The sequence below is a fragment of the Lolium perenne genome, chromosome 3 (assembly GCF_019359855.2).
Source record: "Lolium perenne isolate Kyuss_39 chromosome 3, Kyuss_2.0, whole genome shotgun sequence".
Lineage (NCBI taxonomy): Eukaryota > Viridiplantae > Streptophyta > Magnoliopsida > Poales > Poaceae > Lolium > Lolium perenne.
The window spans coordinates 182,380,898-182,392,821 of NC_067246.2; the positions used below are offsets into that span (position 1 = coordinate 182,380,898).

General features: G+C 50.8%; 1 protein-coding gene across 1 annotated transcript; it reads left to right on the forward strand.

Annotated features, from left to right (window-relative positions):
- The first annotated feature begins 7,748 nt into the window (after positions 1-7,748).
- Positions 7,749-8,736, forward strand: LOC127342788 (probable glutathione S-transferase GSTU6). Its single transcript, XM_051368797.2, has one exon. It carries the CDS (start codon positions 7,857-7,859, stop codon positions 8,556-8,558), a length of 702 nt encoding a protein of 233 aa, XP_051224757.1. The 5' UTR covers positions 7,749-7,856; the 3' UTR covers positions 8,559-8,736.
- The last annotated feature ends 3,188 nt before the right edge of the window (positions 8,737-11,924 follow it).

Genomic DNA, 11,924 nt, shown 5'->3' on the forward strand with positions numbered 1-11,924 from the left:
CGAAGAAGATCGTCCGCCCCGGTATAAGCGCACATCAGGCGCGCGTTGTAGCGTAGAGGCTGGATTCTCCGGGAGAACCAGCTAAGTGTGAGCTGGGCTCCGGTCAGTCCGTCGTGGACTAGCCAGGAGATTCTCCGAGCAGCCTTCTCCAAGATCGGAGTCAGGGCGAGTGAAGGGACGAAGCTCCAGCTTGCAAGTTCTTCCGGAGGTTCGCTGACGAACTGGGGGAGGCCTTCGTGGACATCCGGAACTGAAGCGTTCTTCTCATAGAACCATCCGGCGTTCCAGTACCGGACGGATTCGTGCGAATCGTGGGGAGGATACATACGGTTAGGGCGGAGCATAAACGTCATGCTTCCGCAGTTCACCATTGCTTTGTCCTTGGTTTCCTTCTTCACCCGGAAAAAGAACTGCCATAACTTCACGTCTGGCCGGATCCCAAGGTGCCCTTCGCAGAGAATCACGAAGTTGGACAAAAGAAGATAGGAGTTTGGGCAGATGTTGTGGGGCTGGAGCCCATATGTGTTGAGGACGGAGAGAAAAAACTCCGAACAGGGAAGCGAGAGTCCGCGTTCCACCCAAGTTTTGGTCATAACAATTTCTCCGGCTTCGGGCTTGGGAACGTCGGAGTCGCGCGTAAAACTCCAATGTGTGGAGATCATGCCCTCGTTCTGGAGCTCTCTAAGCTCCACATCGGTAGTGGCGCAAGGCCACCATTGACCCCGCTCTCCTTCGCGGATCCGGGCTTTGGACGCCCGCTTGTTTTCCGTCTCCTGCACCTTTGCTGCCATACGAGCTTGTCCCTCGAGTTCTTCTTGGAGCTCTTGGAGGGAAGGGATCCGGCCTGGAGCGGTGCTGGAAGATGCGGAAAAAGGTTGAGCTAGTCTGATGTCGGAAACATATGGTGGCAGGAATGATATGGGATCCGGGCATATGGGTTCTATTTGGTTGGGATCCGGGCTACTCGGAGAGCTACCAGTACAATGCGACGATTCGAGTGGCATGCTTCCGGCTGCACCCATACAAAGTATTTGAGTACCCGGATCACTAAGTCTATCTTCTACACTAGGTTGTCTTCTACAAGGCCGGCGTACTTACCGCTAATGGCGCGGTGGCCCGACGGAGCTCCGGCGAAGATGAGGTCACCGAACTTGAAGGAAATCGTCCCGCGTGACCACGAATCGGCGGCGGAGCGAATTTCTCGTTCAAACGTGGGAATCTTGGCGTGAGGAGAGCCTTGGTTTGGCGGCGCGCGAAGCTCACCGTGGCGAGGCTCGCCGGAGTCGAGATCTGGCGGGCGGCGCGGCGCGAGGAGGAAGACGAGATGGTGACAAGAGGTGAAAGAATGGATTTTTACCGGGCCGCGGGGTATTTATAGGCCGCGCGCGGAGATTCGGGATCCGGATCCAACGGTGGAAATGGAACGGTCGCGCCGTTGGATGGATGACACGTGTTCTAGGTCAACTGCGGTAAAACGACGAGGAGGTGACTTAACCACGCACTCCCGAAATTTCCGGCTAAAGATTTGCATCTGCGAAAATTTGGCGCGGGAAATGAGGAAGTTGTGCGCGGGAAAAGTGGACTTTCCGTTGTTGTGCATGATCTGAAGATGAAGGATTTCCGGAGGAGTGAACCCGGAATCAAGTAAGGAGTTTTGAAGCTCTTCAAGATTCTCTTCGTTTCCAAGCTGTATGAAGTCGGAGGAATGATGAATCTCGGAGAACTTCGGGGGCTACTGTTGTGGGTATACTTTATGGGTATATCAACGGCATGGCCTAGATCCGGCAAGCCCGGGTGGCCCATAGTTGGTGGTGAGGCATGTGGCCCATCGGGCGGCCCAGTTGATGTAGATCATGAAGGATGAAGTCCAGCCCAGGAACGAGGAGCCGGATCCTAACCGACCTACGAAGGAGGCCGGATCCGTTGAAGCCCATGAAGTATCCGGATCCAGCACGTACTTGGAGGAAGGCGGATCCTTGACGTACACGGCAAGACTTTGTACCGTAGTTAGGCAACTTGTATTCCGGCTAGGACTCTCCGTGTAAACCCTAGATCCGGGCGCCTATATAAGCCGGATCCTGGGAGCCCTAGAGGCACAACCACAACTCATTGTAACAACGCGAAAGCGCCCAGATAATTCCAGACAAGCAGCAGTAGGCCCTGCCATCGTGCAGGTGTTCCGAAGCTGGGTAACTCGCGTACCACCGTCCCGTGTGCACTCCGCCCTATGGCCCCTATTTCTTCTCCCCCTCGTGAGGATCCCTCCTCCGAGGTACCATCGATTAGGCAACGACAACAAGCATACAAAATGTACACACTACTAACCGACTCACAAACCATGAAGATGGAATGCAAAGATGACATACAATCACTATGTCGCATAAAGACAAACAATTGGATGCTAAGTACCCGAAGCAAGAATAAAGGAACAATGCTTCAGATTAACTGAGGCATTCTGGAAACTCTGAGGCAAGCAACCAGATACGGAGTACTGGAGAAAAATAACCCAAACCCGTGTATCCTAGAGATTTGAATTGATAGGAAAGAAGAGAAACCTTTTTCCAATCAAAACCAGATAAGATGACTCAGCATTAGAGTGACACCAGGTAAGGAGTAAAAAGAATCCTATTCAGAGTTTTGCAAATAATCTTTAGCTTTCAAATAGTTTTCGCAACCACTAGACTCAACATCGACCAGTGAACAAGGGTTTCCTACAGGCAGTCCTGCTCTGATACCAAAACCTGTGGCACCCCCGGGATCAGGGTTAGACAAATACCAGATCTTCGTCTGACATAAGCCTAACCTTGAGCTCGAGAGACTACAGTGAGAGAATCGGTAACACAACAGTGACTCTACGAATCAAAAGAATATATTACAACTCTTAGCAGAGTAAGATCCAAATTATTACACGCAGAGGTCACTGACCCAACATTCAACAAGCAACGGAAGCAAATTATGTTATTCTAAATAACAAGATAGCAAAGGGCTTAAGAAGCCATAACATAAAGCGACGTCCCAGCCCATAAGTCGCAGTGCTTGCTGGGAACTCCAAACTAACCGTCGATGTTAACGTAGAAACCACCTTCGGCTGCAGGGACTTCATCTGAAACAAGAGCATGCAAAGCTGAGTACAGGGACTCAGCAAGACTTAGTACAACCTTTTAGCAAAGCGGGTATGCGGGCTTTCTGGTAGATCTTCTTTTGCGTAAAGCCAATTTTCCTTTGTAAGACAAGAGAGAAGAGAAGTTCGACTACTCAGAACCTTTAAAAGGGGATAAGAGAGCGATATCTCTATCTCTATTGATCATCATCTTGTATCCACCAATCTTCATCATCTCGAACCACTATCCTCGGACTACCCCCTCAACACCCGAAGAAGGTATCCGTAAGCACACATTGTGTGCCAAGTTTTACGATCAGGTTAAAGTTCTCTATGATCACAGAATCCATTCCCAAGTCGTCCGTAACCGTGGACACGGCTTTTCGAAAAGATTTAACCCTGCAGGGGTGCACAACTTTACCCACACGCGCCAACCGACTCTTAGTGCCAACGTTTAAGCTCTCTTCCTTGGAAAGCCGGCAGAGGGTGGTTGACCACGACCTTTACCTTGCTGTCGCCGAGACCATGAGTCACGCGCTAAGGATTATTCCGCCATAACGGGTCAAGTCCCGAAGTCGGTCCTTAACGATGTGAGCCGAGGTGGGTTTCTCCAGAGGCCGCAACCCCCAGCCACCACGACCACGCTTACCTGCCTGTTATGTACCTTTAACCCCCAAGCAAAATGCAATGCATATGACCAGGTAACGCGCAAACTATGTGACTCATGGAATCTACTAGGCAAGTTAGTGAGTCGAGAGGGTACCATAATAGGGCCTCGTGTGGTTGTACGCTCGATCTTGGTTCAAGAGGCGAGAACTCGGTTCCTAGGGTCGGCAGAAACGAAACAACCCACCACATCCCAATGTGGCCTCTCGTCTGAGCCTTTAATCATGTTTATCATCATCTCTATACTTACCACGTCAACCTGTCATGCTAGATTCATTTCATTGTAAGGCTCCAGTCCGAAGACCGGAGTAATAGCGTAACAAACTAAGCATGGCTAAGCATAAGAGATAAAGGCTCTCGCGACGCACACATGCCAAACCTAGTTATGCTAGGAGCAGTGGATCAGGGTATCGAGGCTACAAAGGTCGGACATGCAATAGATAGGGTAACTCTATCTACCGATAAAAGACAGTTGAATCGTATGCGATATGTAGGAACCACAGATAAAAGCATTTCGAAATCATAGATGAACCAGGTTAGGGCTTGCCTTGTCCCTCCGCGGATGAGTACTGTTCTTCGGTGGCGTTGACGTCGGACTCCGGCTCAGATCCTATCGCGAAGAACCAAATACCGGAAAGGGAAACAAACATTCACGACATGGCATAATGCAATGCGCATACAATATGGATGATATGTCAGGTTAAAGGAATTCGGTAAACCCTAGGTGCATCATCAGGTTAAAAGGGTTCCGACATCGGACACCGCCATATGAGAGGGGTACTTTTAGGGTTTTCACTACATTTGCAAGTTTAAAGGTTGTATTGATGTATGAGATGCTCATAAACATGTAGGGTTCACTTTTCTGAACAATTTGATATAAAATACAACATTTTCCGAATTATAAATAAAACAGAAAATAAAAAGGGGTCGGCTGACGTCATCATGATGTCAGCACGACATCATCCATGGCTTGGAGCTCCCAGACGAGCTCGGCCACGATGCTCTGGCGCGCGGGAGGGCGCGCGAGCATGCGCGTTGGACGCGCACGTCCACGGGAAACCACCTGGGGGCGGAGCCGCCAGCTAATGGTCACCGGAGGCCCTCCTCCGGCGAGCCTGAGCGGCAGAGCGGCCGGGTCGACGGCGCGCGCGTGCCAGAGAAGGGGAGAGGGAGCAGCGACTAGCTCCCAAGGAGCAGGAGCTCACCAGCAGCGCAGGGAAGGTGGCGGCGAGGCGAATGGAGGCCGGACGGCGGAGGAATCGGCGACAAACGGTGGTGGCCGGCGTCGGGGACGAAGCCCGATTGGCGCTGTAGAGGGCTCCCCGGCGGTAGCCGTTTGCTGGAGGAGGTCGAGGGCGTCGAGGCGGAGCTCCCTGGCTCGTCAGCGGAGCGCGGGGAGGCCGGTAACGGCGGCGACGGCGAGCGGCCGAGCCTAGGGTTTGCTCGGGCGCTGCTCAGAGAGGAGGAGAGGGAAGAAAGGGGGGGCGTGCTAGGGTTTGCTGCGTCGGCGGCGAGGTTTTAAAGCGGCCAGGGGGCGGCGGGGCTTGGCGCAGCTATCGTGGCCGCCGGTGCCATCGACGGCCGCGCGGGTGCCACCCAGCTGCTTCCAGTAGACGAAGAGGAAAGGGGGATTTTTCTGAAAACCCCCTGGGTTTTGGGAATTTCCCTGGAAATTAAAAACATGAGGGATTTTGGGGTATTTTAGGGTATTTTGACCCAAAATTTTGAGGGGCTTTTTGCACCAAACTTTTGTGAGACCAAAACACAACATTTGCAACTTTGTTTGAACACAATTTTAGTGCAAATTTTCTCAAATTGAATGCAAATGCATGCATGCTTATGAACAAACCTTCATTTATTTAATTAGCAAAGTTGGTCTGTTACAACTGCCGCCAACCTGTCGAAGGGGAAGAAGAAGAGGAAGAAGGACTCGCCGCCTGCCAAACCGCGTATCAAATGGACGCCGAAGGAAGAGGAGTGCCTCGCCGAAGCTTGGAAGACCGTGTCCATGAACGGCATAATCGGGGCCAATCAGTCGTTTGACACATATTGGCTTCGAGTGAAGCAGGCGTACGAGGAGCGCAAACTCGTCGATCCCTACTTCAACAAGACGAACATGAACGTGTTCCGGGGAGACAAGGCAATGGCCACCCATTGGGGGCTCATGCAGACGGCGTGCAGCAAATGGCACGGCATACAGGAGGAGTGCGACAAACGGCCGATCAGCGGCCACGACTTGGAGCAAAAGGTATGCTCCGTCGACCCTGCATCACCGAGGTACATCGTCGTTAGCTGACCCGTATCGCCGTGCTCTTTTTTCCCCAGCTGCGCCGAGCTTTGGACATGTACACGGACGACACCGGCCTGCAGTTCAAGTTCCTCAACGTCTACGCCCGCCTCGAGAACTGCGAGAAGTGGAAGGAAGTCCGCACGACCCTCTCGAAGAGCAAGACCGAGCAGTACAACCCCGACGCTCCGGCGGCAAGCGCGGCGGAAGGGCGCCCTGAACTCGGCCAGAAGAAGCTCAAAGAGCTCAAAAAGACGGGCAATCCCGCCGACAGGATGCAGGCGTCGATCGACAAGTGCTGGGCCGACTTGAGGTCGCACGCCGACGGGAGGAACGACAAGTTTGACGGCAGGTGGCGGGAGATGCTCGCCAACCAAGGCGTCCGGATCGCCCTGCTGAAGACGACGGCGGCGGCGAAGAAGAGGAACACAGACTTGGCGTTCCTCATGGGCGGCGGCGACATGGAACTGATGGACGAGGAGACGAGGAATTGGTACCAGGGCCACCGCAGCGACATCCTCCGAGCCACTCCGGCCAGTCCTTCGTCATCTCCACCGGCTCCTACCTCGTCTGCCTCACCATCTACCTCGTCGACTGCGGCTGCTTCGACGTCCACTGCCGCTGCTTCATCGTCGGCCGCCGCAGCCGCTTCGGCCGCGACGTGTGAGGAAACTGGTCCGTCGGACACCGCCGTGCCGGCCGGGACTGCCGACGAGCCTGTCTCCGTGTAATTTCCCTCCGATCGCCGATCTGTGGCTGATCCTTTTGCTCCTTTTGCCGATCAACTGGCCGTACTTGTAGCGCGGGACGGCGATTTGTTTGAATTTAAACTCTATCCGCCGAACTCCGGGTGGACGGCTAGAAATACGGTACTCCCCACGACTTATTTTCGTCCAATCCGGCGGTTGTTTCGTCCGGATTTGAGCGTGGGGAGCGCCAACGAGTGGGGATGCTCTAAGTCGGCGAAACCATGGGCTATTTCAAACTAACTAATTCGCTAGAAAAAAACTAACAACCAATTTAGCCTATTTTTACTTCGAAGCGGGGCTGATCAGGCGCCGGTTCGCACCCTTACCTGAAATCCAGCAAAGAAATCATGAGATGCTCGCGTACATTATCCATGTTGCGTTTCCTCAGTAGTAATTTGTAAGTATCATGGATAGTACTTACCTTTTAGTAATATATACTTCCTCCGGTTCTAGCAGTAGAGTCTCATCACTACACAGGTCGGCAGAGCAACAGGCAACAGTTCGCAAAGCATCCAAGCTGAAAGACTGGGTCGTACTAAAGCGTCAGATGTGACGCCGTGCTAGTCAACCTTCGGCTTCAGGGGATGGAGAAGCACTGACGCACGCGCGAACGTTCCGTTCACAGGAAGAAGATTATGTGCTAGCAGCAGGTGATCGGGAACGTCATGATCAAATTAGTGCCTCTTGAATCAAATTAGTGCCTTTAGTCTGCTTGGACAGAATTGGTTCCCCTGAACTTGTTTGAAAGAGATTCTTCTCCACCCATACGATGCATACACTTATTATCCAGGTTCGTTTCCTCTTTCAAAGATAAATAAGTACATATATAATATATTACGTCACCGCTGAGCGCTGATGCACCCATGTATGACCTCCCAAGGCTCTAGCAGCCGTAGCTTTGCACATGCAACGAACTGGTCAGCTTACCAAGCATTATATAAACAACAAGAAACGGAGCTACAAATGCAAATTCAGGCAAGAGCTAGCTAGCACATCAACAGCAGAGCTTACGAGAGCACCAAAGACGAAGAAGAGATAGCCGAGGAAGAAGACGATGGACAGTGAGGGAGATGTCAAGGTGCTGGGCACGGTGGTGAGCCCGTTCGCGCTCCGCGTGCGCATGGCGCTGTACCTCAAGGGCGTGAGCTACGAGTACCTGGAGCAGGACCTGTTCGACAAGGGCGAGCTCCTTGTCGCGTCGAATCCGGTGCACAAGAAGGTCCCCGTGCTCATCCACGGCGGCAAGCCCGTCTGCGAGTCGCTCGCCATTGTGCAGTACGTAGACGAGTTCTGGGCCGGCACCGCCTCTATCCTTCCCGTCGACCCGTACCATCGCGCCGTCGCTCGCTTCTGGGCAGCCTACGTCGACGACAAGGTGTTCCCTGCGTGGATAGGCATCCTGCGCGCCGCGACGGAGGAGGAAAGAGACGAGAAGCTCGCTGCCACGCTCGCGGTGGTCGCGCCCATGGAGGACGCCTTTACCGCGTGGTCGGATGGGAAGGCCTTCTTCTCGGGCGGCGACTCTGTCGGGTATCTCGACCTCGCCCTCGGGTGCCAGCTATTCTGGCTCGAAGCGCTGCGGTCGATGTTCGGCGTGACGGTCATTGACGCCGGCAGGACTCCGCGATTGGCCGCGTGGGCTGAGAGGTTCCTGGAGACGAAGGCGGCCAAGGCAGTGGCACCACCCGCCAACAGCATGGAGGAGTACGCCGGTAAGCTGCGAGCTATCTGGGCTGCTGCCGCAGCTGCCAAATAAGTACTTTTAAGATCAATGTGTGGCGTGGTCGCTGCGTCGAGGAATGTCTGAACTTTGCTCTGAAGGTTGTAATCGTCACCTCACGTTGCCCGGTAGTGTTTTGTGAATTTGACCATTTTTTATTTGTCTGTCCCATTTTATTACTTACACAATAAAACAGTTGTGCTTTTCATACCAAGTTTATGTCTCAGTTTATCTAGCTCAGAGGATTTTTCGTAACGTTTTCTTGAGATGAGTTAAATGCATAAATATTTAGGGCATGTACAATACGGTGACGTCAGTCTTCCCTTAGAGCTGCTACGTAGAATATTTGCTGAGTTGAAGGAAAGAGAATAGAGAAAGAGAATGGTGCCTTCCCTTAGTTAAGGGATGATCTCTTAGGATATTAGAGAAGACCATTTGCTCCATTGTACCACATATTTTCTCATAGCAACCTAATTTTTTACCAAATTTAATTATTTCTCATTAATTGCAAGGGATAACACTAAGAGATAATGCATTGTACACATTATAGTTATTATCTTCTCTACATGACGCGGAGGGCTAAGGGTACGTACAATGAGGTGATGTCAGTTTTTCCTTAGAGTTGTCACGTCAGTTTTTTCTTAGTTGGAGGAGAGAGAATGAAGAGAGAATGTTGTCTTCCCTTAGTTAAGAGATCATCTCTTAAGAAATAAGGGAATATTATTTTCTCCATTGTATCACATATGTCTTCCCTTAGCAACAATTTTTCTACCAAAATTTAATTATTCATATTAATTGCTAGAGATGGATGTAAGAGATAATGCATTGTATGACTTATATCTAATACTCCTTATTTCACAGTTTATTAGGCATGTGTGTATCTCTAGATCGTAAATTTGATCAAGTTAGCATTAGTTATATGTTATAAAAATTATATTATTAGAAAGTTTAGATGTTCTATTTTCTAATGATATAATTTAAATTATATAGGTCAAATTGGTGACATAGAGATACGGGAAAGACTAATAAACTGAGACGGAGGGAGTACCTTCTCTAGCTGATGTAGCGGGGTAAGGAAAGGCATGCCTTCTCTACGATTGTACATGACCTTATATAGCCATCCAACTTACCACAATGTTTTCTTGGAGGATTTCAACTCTTCAACTTTGAAACAGATCCATTTTAGTTTTTTTAGACGGAAGGCTCGAGCAGAGCCCAGTTTTAAATTAATATAGCCTCAATGGCAGCGTACATCACGAACAAACAAAGCATAGTATGGACATACACACATCAAAGTCATACAACCGACGAAAAACTAAAACACAAAGACATCTATGGCAAGCAAGTGCCCCAACACTGCCTAAGCTACCACCGGAGATACACGACCATGGAAGGAGGGCTGCTACTCGCTGTCCCTAATGGTCGAGTGGAGGGTGCGAATCCGGCCAATCACCCACTCCACAGCCTAGCGATCCTTCCTCCTAGCCACTGGCTTCCACACCTACAAGTACATAGACATTTTGTATAAACCATCTGCATGTTGGCGAGGGAACACCCCGTCAATCGTAAACTTGTTCCTAAGGTTCCACACCTTCCAAACAAAAGCGGTACATGCCATCCATAGAACCCGTTTGGACTGCCCCTCTTGTACACGAAGCATCCTAAAGATATCCGCGAAACAAGTGGAGTTCCACATGCATCCGAGCACTTCCTTAACTGCACTCCACATGAACTTAGCGAGGGGGCATGAGAAGAAGATGTGGTTATTCTCTTCCACCTCCCCGCAAAGGGCACACAAGCCCAAAGTGGGCCCCATACACGGCCTTATGTTATCATTGGATGGCAAGCGTTTTCTGGCCAGCTGCCACAGGAAGATACGCACCTTCCCTGGGACCGTGAGCCGCCAAAGGTCACTGAAGTGCTTGGAAGGGGTACCCTGGCAAAGCTTAAGGTACAATGAGAGAACTGAGAATCTCCACGAAGATTCTAGCGCCCAGGTGACCTTATCCTGCAAGTCCGAGATGGGGGGCACCGTGACCTCCCGCATGAGATTAACCCACTCGACATGGTCACCGAAGCCTAACTCGCGTCGAAGGGGAAGGTGCCAGGTCTCCCCACGGTGGGCAGAGTCAATCGAGGCCTCCTGCTCAGTCACAATGGCAAAGAGCAAGGGGAACCTATCGCACAGGGGTCTCGACCCCTGCCACCAGTCCCGCCAGAAGCTCGTCGTCTTGCTAGTATGCATTGTGTGTTTTGCCCCCAAGCGAAACAGGTGTTTGAGATTTTGGATAGAGTTCCAAAACTGCGAGCCCAGTCGGTGTGTGTTGATACGTCCATTTTGCATTACTATTTTATATCATAATTTACTGTTATTCATCGATATATTTCGTATTTAGAGGTGATACTTATGTTATTTCATCTATTTTGCATGTTTCATGATTATTGGAGAATCGCGCACCGGAGTCAGGATTCTGCTGGAAAAAGCGCCATCAGAATGCAATATTTCGGAAGATCAACAATTGACAGAAATTATATGAAAAATCCTATTTTTCCAGAAGACGAAGGGAGACAAAAGGAGGAGCCGAGGAGGGCCACCATGGGCCCCCCTCACAGGCCGGCGCGGGCCCTGCCCTGGCCGCGCCGCCAAGTGGGGAGGGGCCCCACACCCCCCTCTGGCCTCCTCTCATTCGCGTACTTCTTCGTCCCGAAAACCTAAACTCTAGAGGATAGTCGCGAAGAGTCACAGCCGCCTCTGCGGGGCGGAAAACACCAGAGAGAAAAGAGCTCTCCGGCAGGCTGAGATCTGCCGGGGAAATTCCCTCCCGGAGGGGGAAAGCGACGCCATCGTCACCGTCATCGAGTTGGACATCATCTCCATCGTCATCACCATCATCTCCATTATCATCACCGCCATCTCCACCGCTGCACGTCGTCACTGCTGTAACAATTAGGGTTGGATCTTGATTGTTTGATAGGGGAAACTCTCCCGGTATTGAATTCTACTTGTTATTGATGCTATTGAGTGAAACCATTGAACCAAGGTTTATGTTCAGATTGTTATTCATCATCATATCAGCTCTGATCATGTTCCATATGATGTCTCGTGAGTAGTTCGTTTAGTTCTTGAGGACATGGGTGAAGTCTAAATGTTAGTAGTGAATTATGGTTGAGTAATATTCAATGTTATGATATTTAAGTTGTGTTGTTATTCTTCTAGTGGTGTCATGTGAACGTCGACTACATGATACTTCACCTTTATGGGCCTAGGGGAATACATCTTGTATTCGTTTGCCAATTGTGTGGTTGCCGGAGTGACAGAAACCTGAACCCCCGTTGGTATATCGATGCAGGAGGGATAGCAGGATCTCAGAGTTTAAGACTGTGGTTAGATTTATCTTAATT

What these genes read in the sequence shown, in the direction of transcription:
- LOC127342788 (XM_051368797.2), top strand. Translation starts at nt 7,857, where the DNA reads ATGGACAGTGAGGGAGATGTCAAGGTGCTGGGCACGGTGGTGAGCCCG.